Below are 19,516 nucleotides of genomic sequence, written 5' to 3' on the forward strand. Positions count from 1 at the left end.
AGCTGAATGACGACTAAACTACGGCTAAATAAGCAACTGCTTCAGTGCATATAATAAAACAAATCCTTAAAAATACAGATGTGCTTTTAAAATTATCTCAAGCCATGTCCACATTTTTTATATATATATATGAATCTAATCAACAAATGTAATTTTAATTACAGTATTTGAATTAAGATATTGACAGACTGTTTGTTTTTGTATTTTTATGTACCTTTAAAACAAGTGTAATACAAAATGTGCTCCTTCAATGAGCTGTTTGATGATGTTAATTCAGGTCAATTGTCTTGAAGAATGTAAATCATGGCAGGAATCCAGCTCTGTCAGTCGTCTCTTATTCGCATCACAGATAAGCAAACCTCTGAATTGCAAACTCCCCGTCGCCAGAAAGAGGAGGCCCCCTCCCGCTGCAGCTCACAGAGTGGCCTCACCTGTGGCTTTCATTGACATGAGCGCAGCTATTATTCCATGCTAATGCTGCGGGGCCGAGTCTGACCAAGATGTCAACAGGCAGCCATTGTCTGGTTCAGGATCCCGGCCTGCAACTGCACGCATGTTACTCCAGAGATTAACATCACGGCGCGGTGGCTCAGGAATGCTGGAGTCCCAGAGGGTCTTCTGGTGTCCTCAGATGCACATACCGGTCACGGAGAGCCCCCCCCACCTCACCCTCTGAGATATGAGTCGAGGAGAGGAAGGTCAGCGGAAAAGTACAGCAGATCCCTGCAACCCCCGCTGGCCGTCCCAGCTGATTGTGATGGAAGGGCTCGGACAAAACGGCGGCCCTCCACCCCTTCAGCAGCGGACCCTGCTGCTGTGTCACGCTCTCAAAAGAGCTGCTTTACACTACACACCCGCCTTTGTGTGCGCCGCCGCATGGACAAAGGAGAGATTTCTGCTGGAAGCATCTGAGGGCCCAGCAGGACGCCGCTGGCTTACTGAGGGAGACCCGCTCCCCCGACTCATCTTCAGCCACCTCCAGGTGGAGGGGCCTCGCCGGCGCTACACGCGTGATGCTTCGCAGCAGAAGAGGGATCATTGAGTGAAATACACCAGTGTGATCCAATCAGGTCCTGTATCTGCTCGATTGATTAATCATTCAAGCGGAACTCTCAGGAGCATCTTCAAAAGCTCAGCAAGACGTCAGGAAAACACATCTTTCAGGCTCATCGGGAATGATGGGGATGGCCAGCCAGAAGTTCCTGGTTTGCGTTAAAGTTTGGAATGAAACTGGGGCTGACCCCTGGGAAACAATGCAGCCTTTAATGGGCCTGGGGGTGCTCCGTGTTTAGTGGGAGCGGGTGTGTGCTGGCCTGCCTGTGTACACTGGCGCCGCCTCATCACTCTCAAGATCAACTGAAATGAGCGTTGTTCCTTATCTTTGCCTCTTTGTTTACGTGGCTGTGTGGTATTTTGGCTGTTCTGTTGCAGTGACACCCAGCAACACTTGAGACCGAGTGAGTCTTAGCCATATTTATTTGCCTATTTATACAGACTTTACGATCATATATATTTTAAATGTATAAAATCTGTTTAAAAGCAACGCAACCAAACAAGTGTGCACGTCCATTTGCTGTTGTGCTCCATGCGCTGCGTCACGCTTGCAACAAAAAAAATGTTGCTTCTTCCAGGCCCGCCCTGCAACCTGAGCCCACCACAGCCCGCATTCCTCCCACCACATGTTGGAGCTTTCACGTCTGCCAGATAACAAAAGACGCCAGTACAGTAGCTGCCGCTTTTAGCGTTAAGTTGCGAGTCAAATGGAGCGATGCATTCATGGTCCTCAAGGTTTTCTTTGCCTCAGGTGTCCTTTAGTGTCACGCATGTGACTCCAATAATATCTAACTTGAGTGGCTATTGAGAGATTCCAACCTGACATACTGTCATTACAGTTTTTGTTAAATCATTTCATTTCGGAAGGTTTTAGGTTCCGACTGAGTCGCACTGTGGAAACATGAAAAATGCAGATGAACCTTTCCTCTCAACTAGACACGTTGGCCAGGTCTAGGTGACTTTGGTGTGTGTTTTATGCTGTGTGGTCGCAGGCAGCTAAGTGGACCGAAGCGACAACAAAGCTCCTCCAACTGTTGCTGAATGTGTCCAGAAATGTGGCGCTGGCCGTTTGATTTGATGGCTTCTGTGTATCTCCTCGGCTGGTTGCTTCTCACTGAGAAGGTCATATATTCAGTGATGGATTCCGGGTCAGAGAGGGACTTTGGGCATCATGAATATTTAACGGTGGCTGGGAGGGCGAGGACGTGACGCGCTGAGATCAAGTGTGTGAAGGTGTGAATCCGCAGGTTATATGGTGGCCATGCACTTGAAAGACGGGGTGACAGATTTAGCAAATCATCTCAGGCAGCGGCAGCTGATGGCCATTGTGTTTGCTGAGGGAAGTTTCACAGGACTGGGCCGCGGAGATGGTCGGAATTCCTGAATGAGCTGACAAATGGTGTTTTATGAGGAGTTACAGTATCTTCCCGCCAAACCCTTTTGGAGCGAGTTTGCCGGCCTCTTCACGGAGCCGCTGCGCTCCGGAGCTTAGCGGCCACAAAGCTCTTTACTCAGACCTGAGCCGAGCCACTGCTGAGCTGCAGGATGAGAAATGCTGCGATTGTGGGCGTCAGCCACTTCCCAAGTTCAGCAGGACGGGGCTGGGAAGTGGAGGATAGTTGAGGGGAAGCCAGTGGACGCAGACGTCAGTCAGTGTGGAAGTTTGACATTTTTTGTGCATCCGATCTTGTGGCGCCCCCTCTGTTATTGGGCTTTACACCCCTGGGGGGCGCCCACCCAAACGTCCAGCTCAGTGCGGTGGCTTGGGTTCCCTCCGTGGCTCACTGCTGGGTGGCACCCGTGGCTGGCGGACACACCGAGCTTCAGCGTTGCATCACCTTCATGACACTCTCTGGATGTTGCGTTTTGTAACTTGGGTCCTGTGCACATGAAGACTGATCGTATCAGCACAACAATGATGCTGCACCCAGAGATTCGGCTGCTGACGTATAATAAATACTAACACAAACTGTCTCCCATTACGATGAGCAGCGAAGAAAGAGGTGCAAAACAAACCTTGATCTCCTCAGTTGAACTTTAGCGTGTTAGCATGTAGCGGGTCTGCTAAGCTGGCTGCGCCTGTAGATTTGTACTCAAACATAACTTGTCACTACAACTCCATTGTAATGCCAATGTAGCGTAACGCTCATTCGTTGCCGTGCTCCAACGCCACCTACAGGCCGAGCAGGTGTGTGATCGTGCTCTGCTGCTCTCCTGACCTCACTGCTCAACTTGAACTTATTTAAAGAGGCTGCCGCTGCAGGGTCAGGACTTGTCAGCTGGTCCATCTTCCTCCCTTCCTATTGGTCCGCGGGGCAGAGGGGGGAAGTGAGGGATGGTGTGGAGACGTGCCGTCCATCACGCTCCTGACTTTGTCCATCACTGTCAGGTGACTGTTCTTTAAACTGTTTTAAATCAAACAAACAACGCAGGGCTCATGAAGACCGAAGTCCTGTGACGTTCCCCGGTGACCTTCATGTCCCATCTGATGACCTTTAGTTTTTACTCCTGAAAGGACTTCATCCTTCTGCAGTAGCAAGTTAATAGCTGAATCTGTTGAATCCTAATCTCAGAATGGCCCCCCATGTCACTGCTCATTGTCTCAGTACAGTAAGACCCCCCCAGCACCTCCCCCTCCCAGTCTGAGCCCCCTGCCAGCAGCAAACTTAAACCCAGCGCCATTTAAATGTTAATGTTTTTTCATCATCCCCTTAAGTGTGTGTGTGCGCGCACGCATGTTTGAGGGAATTAAGGTGGAGCTGTCCTCCCCCCCGACCCCTCTTCTAATTACCTTCAGTACATGAACCCTTCCGCCCTCCCCTCTCGGTGGGCCTGGGGTTAGCTCAGCATGTGGTCACATGACCCTAATGAGCTGCTCCTTTAGATGACACAAAAGCCTAATCCAGCTGGTTTGAATTTTGAAGATCCTCATGTGGTGACACGGTCAGCAGTCGGTGCCCTCCACGCCGTCGCTGCTGGATCAGCTTCACCGCGACCGTCGTGTGTGGGGGGGTGGAGCTGCCGAGACCGCGGCTAATATCAGGACCTAAACACAGAGCACCGCGTAGTTTCTCACGTCTCACTTTGTTTTCAAGCTCTCAGGCACATGTCATGATGGCATGTGCTGGTGCCACCGTCCTGCAGGACGCTGTAATGGTTCAGTCGCTGCCGTTGCTTCTGTCACTCATTTCCACCAACACCCCGAAACCTACATTTTGGAATTGATTTAAAGGTCATGGGAGGGTGGATGCCTGTAGCGCAACTAAGTCACATAAAGGCTAGTTGAAGAGTGTTGTCCACCCACACTAGTTGTGTTGTCGTATCATTGAACATAGATGTGCGGTGGCTACTGAATTAGATTCAGCATTTTATTTATCTATTTTCCGCAGTTTCATTTCTACTTTCAGACTCCTGCCACTACTGCAGTTCTTTCCTATCGACTGGCAGCTGAATAATGAGAGGCTTTCATGAATGTGTGACATAGTTTTTTTCTCCTGAAACTGTTACGACTCACTTGAATATTAGATATGAAAATGTAATTTACCTTCCATCATTTTACTTAATTTAACACATGGTTTACTCCAGCAGATGTCCACTTAAACCTCTAAAAGAGTCAAAGTCTGAGTATTCTGTCTTGGTGTTCCTGGTTTGAGATGGTCTGCGGCCACTGCACGTGCTCTTGTGCGATCATTTCAATGCTGAATTTTGATGCTTGAATGCATAGTGAGGGTAGTCAGGTGCCCATTTCTCCCCATATTGAGATTTTAAACAGTTTCATTATTCTTCTAGTTATGAAATTTCACTCAAACACCAGGTGGCAGTGGTGTCACACAAGGATGTGCATGAGGAAACACAAACCAAGCTGGCAGTAGCAACCTGGCACTGGTTCACTATACTGTGTAGCTGATGTTGTTGTCTGTTAGCGCTCACATGCTGCGTGTACGTTTGAATGTCTTCAGGTCAATGAGATTTTTGAGTCACTGAAGCTTTGAGTGCCACAGGGGACAAAGTAATATCATCCTAAAGCCATAATTCTCAGCACATGACGACAAACAAAACAAAAGCAGTAGTCTGTCCGTGGCAGCCAATCACAAGGTGTTCATGTCAGACCAGGAAGTAGAACCTGTGTTCGCTGTGCTTGGTCATGTGATGGTGAGTGATACTTGATTTGAAACGATCATGTTTTCGACACACGAGTGATTCAATAAGCAAATAAGAGTATGGTTGTTTTCCTGCCCTTTTAGGACTTCAGCACTTCAGCGTAGCAACAGGCTCCACACAAGACAATGGAGGTGGTTCCTTTCACTCGCGGCTTCTCTCGTGTTGTCGCTCGCCATGACACCGTCTCCGTGTGCTGTTGAAACATTCAGCTTCCTGCTGATATGAGCTGACTATCCAGAGGAGCAGGAGGCTCCGCTCTGGTGTCGGATCAGGTGACGCGGTGGCTGCTTTTGTTCTGCTCAACTGTCTTGAGGACGTCCTGTTGCCCCCAAATTAGCGCCCGCACTAGTTCTGGTGATCGCCCTTCGCCGACATCAGCAGAAAGTTTGCGTGAAGTGGCTGGTCTGCTTGACACCTGAGAGGTTCTGAGCGGAGACGGCGGTGTCGCTTCCCCCTGAATAAAACATAGTGAAGACGTCTCACCAGTCACCTGCACTTTCACCAAATGAACATTGGAGCTTAACAACCTGCAGGATTAGCGAACAGCTTAAGCCTCCAGTCCCCCTTGATCTCCTCCGAAAGCCTTCAGGGAGGTTTGTGCTCCCACTCTCGTCCTAAATCCTCTCCTGTCCTGTGATGTTGCAGATGATCCAGCCGACCAGAGGACCTGCCTCATCTGTGGAGATCGAGCCACCGGCCTGCACTATGGCATCATCTCCTGCGAGGGCTGCAAGGGCTTCTTCAAGCGCAGCATCTGCAACAAGCGCGTTTACCGCTGCAACCGGGACAAGAACTGCGAGATGTCCCGCAAGCAGCGCAACCGCTGCCAGTACTGCCGCCTGCTCAAGTGCCTGCAGATGGGCATGAACCGCAAAGGTACCCGATTGCTTGGGCTACACTGACGCCTTGTGGCCGAGCTGCGAATAACACCACACAACAGACGCGAGTGCACAGCTCGCTTCTGTTGTACACTACACGTGGTGACGTTTTCATTTTCATTTGAAGTCATGGCTTCGTGATGTATTAATGAACGCAGCAGCCACTTTGAAGCCACGTTGAATAAGTTTTTTTTTTATTGAAATAGATTTGTTTCGATGTGTTCAGTAGCTCAGTATATGATGTGTGTAGGGAAGATTAGGATTATTGAACAATTCATTCATTTTATTTATTTATTTTTTTGACATATAAATTAATCTTGAGGAGCATAAACAGATTGTGTCCTTAAAAAACAACAATATATAAAAAGATCCCAAATTCAGTCTTTGGATAGATTGGCTTAAAAAGAAGCAAAATGTTAAAATGTATATATTTGTTCTGTGCTCTCACAACAATAAATAATGTCTATAAATTAAAAATGAAATTAAGACTTCGAAAACTTTATTTATATTTATAGCTTTATTTATTGATATTTATTTTTGTTGTGGAAATGTGAGTAAGCAACAGTGTAAGAACAATAGCCTGAGCTCAGTCAGCTCTTGTGGTGACTAAATCAAGCGCTCCACGTCTCATTCTCAACACGGCACTGTTCAGCTTCCCAATAACATGATGACCACCCGTCTGTAGCTGCAGAAGCAGAGAAAAGTGGGTGATGAAAGTAAAGGCTCTTCTGCTGTTGAGAACTAGAAAGGTCAACGCTGGAATCAAACACAGTTGCAGGCTTCTCTCTCACATATGAAGTGGATTTGAAATCGTTCCGTTAACAATTTGTTAACAGTATTTCACTCCACCTCCTCCTGGTATATTGGGAAAGAAGTCGTGTCAAGCTGGCAGGAAATGCTGGGAATAGAACCCCCCACCTCCTGCTGCTCGCTGGGTGGCGCCACAAGACGTCTCAGTAACTTCATGTCTTCTTCATGCAGCCATCAGGGAGGACGGGATGCCGGGCGGGAGGAACAAGAGCATCGGACCTGTGCAGGTAAAACCCTCCCATAAAGAGCACAACCCTAAACAGTTAACCTCCATGAGTGTAACTGAAGGTGTTTCTGCTGAGCGTTAAATAAGAGCCGCTGAAGGTCACAAGTGACTGTTGATCAGCGCTACATTCTTCCCATTCAGAGGCGCCTTTCTCAGCGCTTCTGCTGCCAGCCAGAGTAGAGTAGGTGACGGCAGGCGTGAGCCCAGTCCACCCTGGTCTGGTGAGGCGGCATGAAGCTCGGTAGGTGGCGCTCTGTGGTTACAAATGAAATAGTTGAGAGGATTTCAGAGTAGAGGGCGCCCTCTAGGGCTCTAAAATGAGGACACATGAAGCCTCATCACTACCCGTCTGCTTTAACATTATGACCACCTGATGAATGGTTACGCTCACGAGTCACTCACGGGTCACTCACGGGTCATCTCTGCATCGCCCCCTTTCTGAAGCCCTCCGGGTGTCAAGGGCATTTGTTATTGTCACAGCATTTACTTGATAAGATCCTTTTTTAAAGCAACTGAAACGTTATTGATGTAAGCACATCAAATGTAAGTGACAGCAGGTGGCAGTAGCGTCCAGGAACAGATGAAGAAATGTTATCGACGATAATCTATCATGAATAAAGCCTCAACCCTCATGTGTCATGGCAGAAACTCCTGAGTCTGAGTGTTGCCATGGCCACTGACTGGGTCCAAGTTACCAAGTTTTTAAAGTGAATACCTAATATTCCCTCAACACTCCGCGCACTGAAAAGGCAGGCTCCTCATTTGTTGAACTAACCAGGCATATAAGGGGTTCAATTCCTGAAAATGACCGAGGGCTTGGTAGTTATGACCAGAAGAGAAGTGGAAGGGAAAACCCTGACGCTGATCCCAGATCAGTTGTGTTGTAACAGGTCAGCCCCACTGAGGAGAGCGTTTCCCTCTGGGGTTGGGCTTAAATGATGACCGCGACTCTGTTCTGATATTCCACATGATGTAACGTGATGAAGCTGAAGTCTGAGCCAAAGTGAACTGCGTGTGTTTCAGATCACAGAAGAAGAGATCGAGCGGATCATGTCGGGTCAGGAGTTTAAGGAGGACGCGCCCGAACACACCTGGGGCAACAACGGCGACAGCGACCACAGCTCGCCGAGCAACGGCGCCTCGGAGGGGAACCAGCCGTCTCCGGCCTCCACTCTCTCCTCCAAGTGAGTGGCACGCGCAGGCCGGTCGGTCCGGTCCGGTCCGGTCCGGTCCGGTCCGGTCCTGGCTGGAGTCATAGATGTGACCTTTGACCTGTTGCTTCAGCCTAGTCAGACAGGAAGCGCTGCAGAGTGTTAAGTGAAGAGACGCTGCGTGTGATGCTGAACTGTGTTTAACCGACTGGGTTGGTCTCTCTTCCGTCTCCAGCCGCTCCGTGGAGATGAACGGCTACACGGCGGCGCTGCGCGACCAGTACATCAACACGTCCATGTCCACGCACTACCAGCTGCTGCCTCACCTCTTCAGCTACGCCGCTCAGTCCGGCCTGCTGGCCCCGCAGCCCAGGAACCTCTACCCCCAGTCCCACCCCCTGGTGCTGCAACTGGTGGCCGCCGAAGACCTGGCGCCCCTCTCCACCCCCATGCTCATCGAAGATGGGTGAGTTGGGCACAATGACCCACACTGGCGCTGAAGAGCTCAGCCAAAGATGAAAGAGAAACCAGGGCTGCGGCAGATCGCAGGTGCAGGGTTCCACAGCTCAGTGCAGCGAGGGGCCTGAGGAGTCGGAAGGGTTGTCAACAGTGACGGGCTCATGAGGCTTCACGAAACAGTGTCCTCATTATCAGAGCCAGTAGATGGCGCTCTCTGTTAGGCTTCAAGAGCCACGATGATAAACGTCATTTATAAACCAAGAGTGCCACCTACTGAGCTTCATGAAGCCTCATCAGCCCAGCACTAGTTTTCCACCATGTATACCTGTCAGTGAGAGACACCACCCAGCTGCTCAGTCCTGTCACTGCAGCTGAAAAATATGGATGTTTGAGCTCATGAAGTGACAGAAAAACAAATGTTATTAAAGTCCAGGAGGAAAAGTGAGTTAGTGGAAGTTTGTAAAAGTGACCTGTGGAGGAGTGAAGGGGTGGACGAGGTGGCGCCTGAGCTCACGCCCCCTGCTGTCCTCTAGGTACAAGGTGACCCAGGTGGAGCTGTTCGCCCTGCTGTGCCGACTGGCGGACGAGCTGCTCTTCCGTCAGATCTCGTGGATCAAGAAGCTGCCATTCTTCTACGAGCTCTCCATCGAGGACTACACCTGTCTGCTCAGCTCCACCTGGCAGGAGCTCATCCTGCTCTCCTGCCTCACCATCTACAGCGCCCAGATCTTCGGGGACCTGGCGGACGTCACCGCCAAGTACACACCGTCGGATGACGAGCTGCAGGGGTGAGTCCACAGGTGGAATGACTCGGTTTGTCCTGACCCTGGACGGCGTGGAGCTGGTGTGAGTGCGCTGCCACCTGCTGCTCAGGCCTGCAGCTTTGTTCCAGAGCGTTTCCCACGCTCTTTCATGGGTTTGAACGCTCTCCTCCCGCTTGAGGTCTGCCACTCCCGCCGGCCGACTCCAGATAAGACACGACGGATTTAACGTCGTGGAACTAATATTTCACCGGAGTGAAGTTGATATCAGGAGTTTGTGGAGGAGCGAGACGTTCCGCTCGACTGGCTCAGCATCACCAATGCTGTTTTCGGAGCCCGTGTAGTCGAGCATGAAGGAGAAACTCCTCTTCCAGCGGAGCTGCAGCTCGCACTGCGCTGCTCCCGTGAAGGTGTGAGTCATAGCCACATGATCTGCTCTGGAGACTCGCTGTCTCTGGATATACAGCTGTCAGAACCTTCGAGAGCGCCCCCTGTGGTCGCCTGGTGTATAGCAGCAGCTCCATTCACTGGCTATCGTGCCCTCCGTTTTAGTGGAGCCGAAAGATCTTTTTCTTGCTTGTATGTTAGACCAGCTCCCATTAAGTAAAGATATATTCTAAACTCCTACTTTAATATGGATTAATCGGAGATGTGATATGCTCGAATGAAATCGAATATTTATCACGTATAAAACATTTAGTTCATTTGGATATTAAACAAAGGGTTCTTCCCAGTGGAGGGATCCTTCCGTTCAAGTCTAGAGACGAGGTCAGGAATGACACGAGGCAGTAGAGAAACGCCCGTTTGTGCTTGTGTCAAAAGAAACGCCTGAAACACTTAAATTGCTGCTGCTGACATATTGGCCTAAAGAATGTGGAAAACACAAGGACAAGCTGCTCTTGCTTTTGATAGGCAACTCACTCAAGAGTGAAATCTGAAAATATGAAGTGAAAATATATAAATTGAAGTCTAAATGTCCTCATCAGAGAATTTCCTTTCTAACGGTACAGAAGCAGTTGAAGCGATGAGTCACGAGTGTCTAGCTTTCATCATGTGGGAGCCGCTCGCCTGGATAGACATAAGTGGCAAAGACTGTGAGCATCACAGTGAGCTCTCCAGGGGGTTTGCTGTCAGGCAACCACGTGGCGTTGACCCCTGTTTTCCTGTGTCCAGCTTCAGCGAGGACGGCATGGAGGTGATGGAGCGACTCATCTATCTGTTCCGCAAGTTTCATCAGCTGAAGATCAGCAACGAGGAGTACGCCTGCATGAAGGCCATCAACTTCCTCAACCAGGGTGAGAAGGAGGCCCCAGCCTCACCACACATGCACTTCAGATCTTTGCCACTTGGGACGCTCCCGGCACTCGGTGGCTGCATGCAGTGTTGAAGTCTTCGGAAGTGTTGGAGGGCGAGAATAGAACTGCAGTTTGCAAACTCTCTCGAGCCTTCTGTTCACATGATCAGCCTGTTATATGATGGGAAATGAACGTGAGTCCCAAGAAACGTGTAACATTTTCAAAAAATGCTTAAAGCCACGTTGGATATACAGCTTTGGAAATTTCCAGTTTGGTGGACCCTAACTGCTGCTCCTCCAATGCTATAGTATCAGGAGTATTCAACTGGACGAAGAGAAGCAGAGCTTTGTGCCCATGTCTGGCAGCGCTGCTGTAAACACAGGGCTGATTCACCGGTGTAGTCTTTCTGACCATGTATGACATGCATGGTTTAGAAAAGAAACGGCCTCAAGAAAGTGCCACATAAACCTGGCTGCTCTCGAAATGTTCAGAATGTCATTGCAATTATCGAGTCTTTTCTATTTAAACTAGGGCTGTGACGACTGGTTGCACAGCAGTCGTCTGTTAGGTTAGTTGCCGACAGCATCATGCGTCCTCACACCGCAACCTCATCGCTGGCCTGTGTCGCATGCGAGCGAGAGCGAGAGCAAATACCAGCCCAGAAATGACGGCGACCCAAGAAGTATGGCAACAGTTCACAGCATACGTGTCAGACACGAACGTTCACGGATTCCGACGTCTCCGTGAGCTCAGACGGGCCGCCATTAGGCCCCAGCCAAACGCCAGCGTGTTTGAAGGTTATGGTGAGGAGGGGTGGAGTCCTAGTTAGTTGAAAGTTGAACCATGTAAGGTTGAAAGTGCAGCAGGTCCGAGAGGCTCCACGTGGTCTCTGACGGCTCTTGTCTTCAGCAGACATCCGAGGGCTGTCCAACATCTCCCAGCTGGAGCAGCTCAACAAGCGCTACTGGTACGTGTGCCAGGACTACACCGAGTACAAGTACCCGCACCAGCCCAAGCGCTTTCCCGAGATCATGATGTGTCTCCCCGAGATCCGCTGCATCGCAGGTAGGCGCCCGCTCTCATGCTCCTCTGACCCACGCTTCGGCTCGGCACCAGTTCCACCGCGGTTCTTCTCTCGCTGCAGGTAAACTGGTGAACGTTCCTCTGGAGCAGCTGCCCCTGCTGTTCAAAGCAGTACTGCACTCCTGCAAATCCAGCCTGAGCAGCTACAGGAGCGGCCAGTCGCCCTGCGTGACGGCCTCCACCGGCAACTAGAGCGCCGCCGCCTCGCCGCGGCCGGCGCCGAGGGTCTGTCCCGCCCTCTTGTGAATGTGACAAGCAGCTAGTTTGTTTTTTTTTCTTCTTCTTTTGTACGTTTTTGACCTATTTATTACACGACAGAGCTGAATGTATGCTGATTTACACTGTGCACATGCTCCAGCGCTGACACACCCCTGTCAGCAGCCGGAGTTAACAAATGTGTATCCAGTTTGCTCCATGTGTCAGTGTTGCCATTGTTAGAGCTTAGACTTTAAAAAGAGTTTATTTTATTCAGGCTTGGGGGCGGGTTGTGATCGACACATGTGTTTTTATGAGACTACCTCAGGAATATGTTGCTATTGTTGGGTACCTTTTTTGTGCTGTTCATGAGAAGTTGCCTGAAGAAAAAAAAAAAAAAGAAACAAACCCCGAATCCCCCCACAAGCAATGCGACGCCTCAATCATACGCTGAATGTTATCGGCGCCGCGGCCAATCAAAGACAAGTATTTGTGTGGCGGCGCCGGGAATGCAAAGAAAAGCTACTTTACGGAGCCGCGGGTCGCTCGTCGCCGCAACATTCCAAGAGTCAAGACGAGGTGGCGCAGTCGGCCTCGCGTCAGGAAGAGTAAAGGGAGCATACGGGTATTTTCTAACAATCATTAAAGTGTGGCGTCAGTGCGGGGGAGGGGTGACGGCCCATAGAATGTCTTCTCTCTATCGTTGACCAAAGTGTTATGCAATGCTTTATTTTTCTTACGCCCAGAGACGGGCCTGCAGCGGCTCACGCCGCTCCGCTTCTTATGAATGAAGGATCGATACAAGAAAACAGGGGCTCCCCCTACTGGGCAGATGAGGCGACGCTCTCCCACTTTCTGTGTCTCAGAGCTACAGCTTTATCGTCGGCAGCCGGTGGGATCACCGGGTCGGACCTCAGGGTGACCCCCTCGTGTGCGAGAGGGCCGGGCGTCGCTCACGTCAGACCTGAGCCTGAGAGCGCCCCCACGTCGGGCCAGCCTCACCCGGGTCCAGGCCAGTCCCACTCATAAACCCAGGTCACGGATCAGAACCTTTGGAGTAGCTTCATGTGTTTGCCGGCGGAAAGCTTATCTAATAAGTGGGGGGCACGTGAGCCCTGAAAACAAGCCATAGAAAATGGACCTCATCATTTCCCAGCCCTGGAAGCATCTTCTGTGATTCCTCATGGAGCTCGCTGCTAGCAACGGCTCCATCTGCTTCTCGCTCTTGAAACCTTTGCCTCTCTCTCTCTCCCTCTCTCCCCCTCTCTCTCTCCCTCTCTCTCTCCCTCCCTCTCCCTATCTCTTTCTCCCCCCTCTCTCTCTCTCCCTCTCTTTCTTTCCACCTCTCTCTCCCTCTCTCTCTCCCTCTCTCTCCCTATCCCTCCCTCTTTCTCCCTCTCTCTCTCCCTCCCTCTCCCTATCCCTCCCTCTTTCTCCCTCTCTCTCTCTCCCCCTATCCCTCCCTCTCTCTTTCTTTCCACCTCTCTCTCTCCCTCCCTCCCTCCCTCCCTCCCTCTCTTTCTTTCGGGTCAGCCGACCTGGATCTAAAACAGGGTAAAATGCGTGTGTGTGTGCTGCCTTCAGGAGCACGCTGGTGGACTGTAGTGTTGGTAGTGGTAGCGCGCAGGACATGGTAGGTCCTGCTTAGAACCAAACTTTGTTTTTCTCCTTTTCCTTCCCGCGTGTGGCCTGGTGGTGGAGGAGGGGTGTGATCTTCCCCACCGCCGCTCCAATGCAGTTGTTCCTCCTTCCTGCCTTTTTTTTGTTCTGTTTTTTTCATTTTTATATCTTTTTCATGTAGTTATTGTGACTGTTTTCGGGGATTTTTATTTTCAGTTTTTGTTTCATGTATTGATCGGCTACTTTTCTTGTTGTGTTTGGAGTGAAGACAGAGCTGTGTTAGCTTTAACCAGCCAAGCGTTTTGACTTTCATGGACAGTACTGACTGCTCGCAGCCTTTTTGTTTGAACTGTCCAGTGTCCTCATGAAGAGCACGCACGTGTGTGTGTGTGTGTGAGAGGGGGGTACGGGGAGGGGGGCGGTGCCCGTCACTCGGACACTACAAGGCTGCCAGGGGACCATGCCAAGTGGCTGGAATGCCTTCATCTCAGGGACGTCTGAGTGACGGGGAAAGGGAAAATCTCCCCTCAGATTAGCACGAAACCAGAGCCACGTACCAGACCAGTCAGTTGATGAACGACCACAATGCTAACTGATGATTTAGTGATCCCCGGGTTGGAGCCAAGGGCAGCCGTTCAGCTCACAGCAGAGCAGGCGCCAGGCGATGGCGGCGAGCTACTGTTTTTTAACATCCCTCGGAGCAGTTCAGCTCCAATAACAGTGATGTTTCAGTGGCTAACGTCAGTCCCTGCCTCACAGAGAACCAGACCGCTGCTCGCAACCTTTTGGTCCGGTCATTTTAAAATGGCAACACATGAGCATTGCACTTTAGCATCCGGGTCCAAAGGGGCCACTTCCGGTTGATTTTACAGCGGCTCTACGGTTTTCAGCCAGAAAGCAGCTGGAGGCTTCTGACGTCTGTGAGGCTAAAGATCTGAGCAGATTTCCTCTTCCCCCCTCAGGACCCGCCCCCTCACTTGCCACCTCCTGTCACGCCACTTTTGATAGGGTTTTGTGTTTGGTTTGGACACGCGCAGTCACGACTTCCTGTCCTGGAACTACCTCTATGTGTCATGACTTTGTCTTATTTATTGGTTTCATTGCACCAATGTTCTGATGTGAAGTGTTGAGCTCAGTTTTTCCTCCGACCTCTCAGGGATCCGCTGCTAGATTCACGCCAACTATCTTTGCTTTCACTGCTGCCCTGCTTATCCTCTGCCGATACCAAAGATTGGAGCACCTCACTGACAGTGTGAGGCGTTCACGTGACCCACGCCGCCCTCCTCACGTCTCTATCTTGTGAGGGCCGGCTCGTGATAGGCCTTCGTGTGTGTGTGTGTGTTGGAGGAAGCGCGGCGCTATCATATCTGTCAATGCTGCTTGTGATGGATGATCGATCGGAGGATGTGAGGTGTGGTCAGACTGACCCGCTGTGGTGTTTACATGCGCTCACCCCCTGGTGTGACCCTGGCGCACCGGCACGTGAGCGCGCTCTGGCTTATCTCGCGGCTGGACGCGGGCTGATAGGGCGCCGCCGCCTCTGTCACGGCCGGCGGGAGATGGCCCGCATGTTTGAGGTGCACACCTCCGTGTCACCGTGTCACCTCCCGTCAGGACGTTCTTACGGCGATCAAGTGCTTTTATCAGATTCTAAGACAAAATAGCGATGCTGTGTTGGTGAACCTGCGGAACCTCCACCTGATGAGCAACACGTCACGCCTGACTCGTGCTCCTTCAGCGGGAAAGTCCACGATAAAAGAGCTATTTTGTCTGGAGAGGAGAAAACTATTTTTACTGGATGGATATTTTAACCGTGGCCAAGTTTCTCTGATCAGGAACATGGCGCTTTATGGGGAAGAAAGAGAAGTACAGTGACATTTCTCAGGGAAGAAGCGCCAGTCATGTGACCACCGACTCATCCTTTGTCTGCTCTTGTTACTTTAACTACCTGTGAAAATGTGACCCACTATGTATTAAGAGCATGTTTAGAATGTTAGGACTTGGAAAACCAAATAAATGTGAACGTTATGCAACTTTGCCTCTGGTCCCCTTGGTCTTCTCTCGTCTGGCTGCTGTTTGGAAACGATGAGGGCGGCAGAAGTGCGGCGGTGTGAGGCGAAAGCCCACGTCAGTGAGTGGAGGGGCCGCCAAGGATGGGCTGCTGGGGCTTCATGAAACCTCATCCCCACACCAGCAGATGGCGCTCTCTGCTCGAAATTCTTCAGCTTCACCTCCTGTCATCTTGGAAGCGAGAGCGCCACCTTCTGAGCTCTGAAAGTGTGTGGGTGCTGCCGCCTGTTGATGGCTTGATGCATGTTCAGGGACTTCTTTATTTATTACCGGGACACTTGTACTTGCAGCCAATAAGAAATGAGACAAATGTTTCTTGTGAATTAAAATTTGCTTTGAAACAAAAGGTTTTGTCCAGACTGGAGGAGTCATCGTGGAAACCACCTGGCATGACGTGGTGGCTACGCGGCGCCTGCACGTGTTTCCATTGTCTGTCTTGTGGTTTAACTCGCTGTAGAAGTTGCTTTCAAAACATCAATTTCAATTTTGTTTCGTAATGAAAAAGGAAGAAATCCCAGTGTGAATCTGCGTCGGAACGTTCCAAGCTGCGAGGATAAATATGGGGCTAACGTAGCATTAGCGTTAGCCTATTGGTGCGTGCGCTCGAGTTTCTCAGCTTCTTCTGTAACTTTACCTTTATGTGTCAGGATTCTCAACCCCGTTTGTTCAGAGATCAGCATGGTCTGCGGCTGGATTCCACCTGTATGCAAATGTTTCAGGCCGAGGAGCAGCAGCGCCATAGGTCGATGGCCTTCTGCCCTCAAGCGTCCGATTGGTCAGAGCTGTGTGAGCGCTGCAGCAGCACGGGTGAGATGGAGAATCGGTGTTTACTGCGTCCTGTCTGATCCAGAGGACCAAGACTTTCACCTGTTTTCCAGCAGAAACACTGAAAGAATCACTGACAGGAGGCGCCGGCGAGGCTCCGCACCAGGGCCCTGGGAAGCCTGCGCGTCCCATTAATTAAACACACACACGCGCGCACGCTCGCGGCCGGTGAATGATGGCGGACCTGATTGCATCACGGGGGCGGAGCAGGCCGCGGGTCCAGGCTGCATCACTTTATCTTCTCAAGGCTGAGACTCGCACTCCTCCCCCAGCAACAAGCTCCTAATCAGATGGGCCAGTCAAGGCTGTGGATCCCCCTGGGCACAACAAGCCTCCGCTGACGGGGTCAGAGGATGGATCTCCTCCATGATGGCGTCCAGATAAGCCTGGTGTGTGTGCGTGTGTGTTTGCCGTGCTGCGGCGCTCACCTTGGCACGCGCCGCCTCCCGCTGCCCTTCGCTCTCGCCAGCATCTGGGAGGCTTATCAGGACCGCCCCTCCTGTGATGCGCACACACACACACCGGGACACGGTGATGACTGAACGCCAACATGCGACTGTGTTGCGCTGAGGCTGGTGCTGACCTCAGGTTCCAAACCCTCTGGGGACATTGTCGTGTGTGGATGGAGAGGGTCCCTCCAGGTCCTCCAGAGCAGAGACGCCTCCTGCTCCACCATTTGGCACCTGATCCACCTCAGTCTTGCTTCTGAGCTGCGACTGAGGTGATCAGGTGCTTTGTCCGAAACACGGTCTGTGTTCGACTCGCGCCGCTGAGGTGCTGGAGAAGAGCAGCAGCTGCAGTGGAGCCAGGGCTGAGGCCACAACACTGCTTTCATCCTGACAGGTGGTGAAGGGCTGCTGAGGCTTCGTGAAACACTGTCTTCACTTTCATAGCTCACTAGGTGGCGCTGTCAGGTTAAAAATGATGGGAGGTTTCATTATGACGCGGTTGTTTAAAGCCAAAGGTTTTAGAGCCAGGAGCGCCACCTAGTGGCCTCTTAAGCGAGGACGCTGTTTCGCGAGGACGCTGTTTCGCGAAGCCTCGTCCGGTCAGCACTGGACACTGAGTGGAGACTTTGGTCCAAACCCACCGACACTTTGCCTCTGGGGGGAGTCCACTGTGTAATGCAGTGCAGCTGGGATGACACTCCTGCTTGGTTCTTCCTGGGGGGGTTTGTTCATGAGTGAGGGAACAGTGCATCTGGAGCTCTATAGACGCTCACAGTCATGAGGACTGAAGTGGTGGTGAAAGAGCTAAGCCAAAGAGCAAAGGTCCTGTTTTCACCTAATGTCATGCACTGGTGACCGGAAGAACAAGATCTTTTCTCTGCAGAGTCTCACACTTGGGTGTGAGTCGGTGTAGAACCACTGCTCTGGCGTTTAGGAGTCTTCTGTTAGACTGAGCCCTCGATCCCTCCATGGCGAGGTGTTCCAAGACCCGGGTGCCGCTGGAAACCCAGAAGAACTGGAGGAGGAGCCTGGGCCTCTCCGCTGCAGCTGCTGCCCCCACGAGCTCAGGAGCTGGCCTCAGGATAGTCAAACCCACAGCTCACTCCTGAGCTGGGCGGAGGCACAAACATCTCTCACCTGAGGAACTGAGAAGGTTCCTGGAGGAGCGAGGAGCCAGTGAAAGGGGGAACGTGGCGGGTGATTTGTGACTAGCGACTGGGTCAGTTTCCTGTGACCTGGGTGAGGGAGTGGGAGACTCGGAGCGGAGCTGCTGCCTCGCCACATGCCACACACACCTGGTCAGTGCACTTCCTCTCCTGACCAGCAGAGGGATGTTTGAAGCCTCACTGTTGTCAACAGTCAGGCCTTTGATGTTTGCTTCATGTCTGTAACATCTTGTTGCTCGACAGCAAAATAAAAGCGTCTTGATAGTGGACCTTGTTTTTCCATCGACTTCCTTCGGGAGCAGCTCTGACATCAGCGGCGCCCAGGAATGCTGACTCGTCCATCGTTTGTTTGAGGAATAGTTTGTCCTCCGCGACCCTTACACACATAAAGCGCCTCTTATTTTTGTGCCGCTCATATCTGGGCCCACAAGGCAGGGCGTCTCTGCCGTAGGTCTGTTCCTGCTCGCTCATCCTACGTACGGCGCTCACGTCACGCACGGCTCACGTCAAGGACGGGACCCCGCGGCCTCCTGGCGGCCGGCGCCAGTGGGCTGGCGGAGCACGCTCCAGAAGCGTGCCTCCACCAGGTGTGGTTCCTCTGCTCCTCCTCTTCCTCTCATCTCATTCCCCTTGACCCTGACACACTGGGACCTGGACGCTGATAAGGACACGACAGAGCCATCATTCTCGGCGCTCGCCAACTGACACACTTCCAGGAGGAGGGGGAGGACGGGCGACCTTGTTCCTCCACATTGCTCCGATGCCTCTGCTGCTACTTTCTCGCCGCTCTGCTTCCACTCACTTTTAATTATTGCCACGTGTGAGACGAGTATGGCCAAGACTCCAGAGCCGTGAGGAAGACCAGTCCAAACCCGCACCTTTAGAGCTCACACGTTCACGTGCACCATTAAAGCAGAAGCAGGCGTCACGCGGAGGGTCGGACCCTTGACACGCCACGTGGCTCAGCTGTGCAGCAGCAGCCGCGCCTTGACTCCACATGGAACATGTGAAAGTGTGTCGCTCCTTGATGACATCACGGTGCAGTTCAGGCACATGGAACATTTCTCTCCACAGAACGATGAACCGAGTGAATGAATCTTGGAAACTGTGTCGCTTGTTGATGACATCACGATGCATTTATTCACTATAAAACCGCACCTTGACTTCACATGGGACATGTGAAAGTGTGTCGCTTGTTGATGACATCACGATGCATTTATTCACATTGAAACCGCAACTTGACTTCACATGGAACATGTGAAAGTGTGTCGCTTGTTGATGACATCACTCTCTGGTTTCAGCAACGGATGGAGG

General features: G+C 51.5%; 1 protein-coding gene across 4 annotated transcripts in view; it reads left to right on the top strand.

Moving 5' to 3' along the window:
- LOC128762192 (nuclear receptor subfamily 6 group A member 1-A) overlaps positions 1–15,821 on the top strand; it is a 66,922-nt gene extending 51,101 nt beyond the window's left edge. For 2 of the 4 annotated variants that reach the window (XM_053870234.1, XM_053870236.1), the window contains 8 exons: positions 5,860–6,090; positions 7,074–7,129; positions 8,152–8,312; positions 8,515–8,745; positions 9,272–9,526; positions 10,673–10,794; positions 11,704–11,859; positions 11,939–15,821. In XM_053870234.1, the coding sequence (XP_053726209.1) occupies positions 5,860–6,090; positions 7,074–7,129; positions 8,152–8,312; positions 8,515–8,745; positions 9,272–9,526; positions 10,673–10,794; positions 11,704–11,859; positions 11,939–12,069 (1,343 nt within the window). In that variant the 3' untranslated portion in view covers positions 12,070–15,821. The remainder of the gene's footprint in view (positions 1–5,859; positions 6,091–7,073; positions 7,130–8,151; positions 8,313–8,514; positions 8,746–9,271; positions 9,527–10,672; positions 10,795–11,703; positions 11,860–11,938) is intronic. The other 2 variants (XM_053870235.1, XM_053870237.1) reach the window with 1 other exon arrangement.
- Positions 15,822–19,516: the final 3,695 nt, after the last annotated feature.

Source organism: Synchiropus splendidus, chromosome 7 (assembly GCF_027744825.2).
Source record: "Synchiropus splendidus isolate RoL2022-P1 chromosome 7, RoL_Sspl_1.0, whole genome shotgun sequence".
Classification (NCBI taxonomy): domain Eukaryota; kingdom Metazoa; phylum Chordata; class Actinopteri; order Syngnathiformes; family Callionymidae; genus Synchiropus; species Synchiropus splendidus.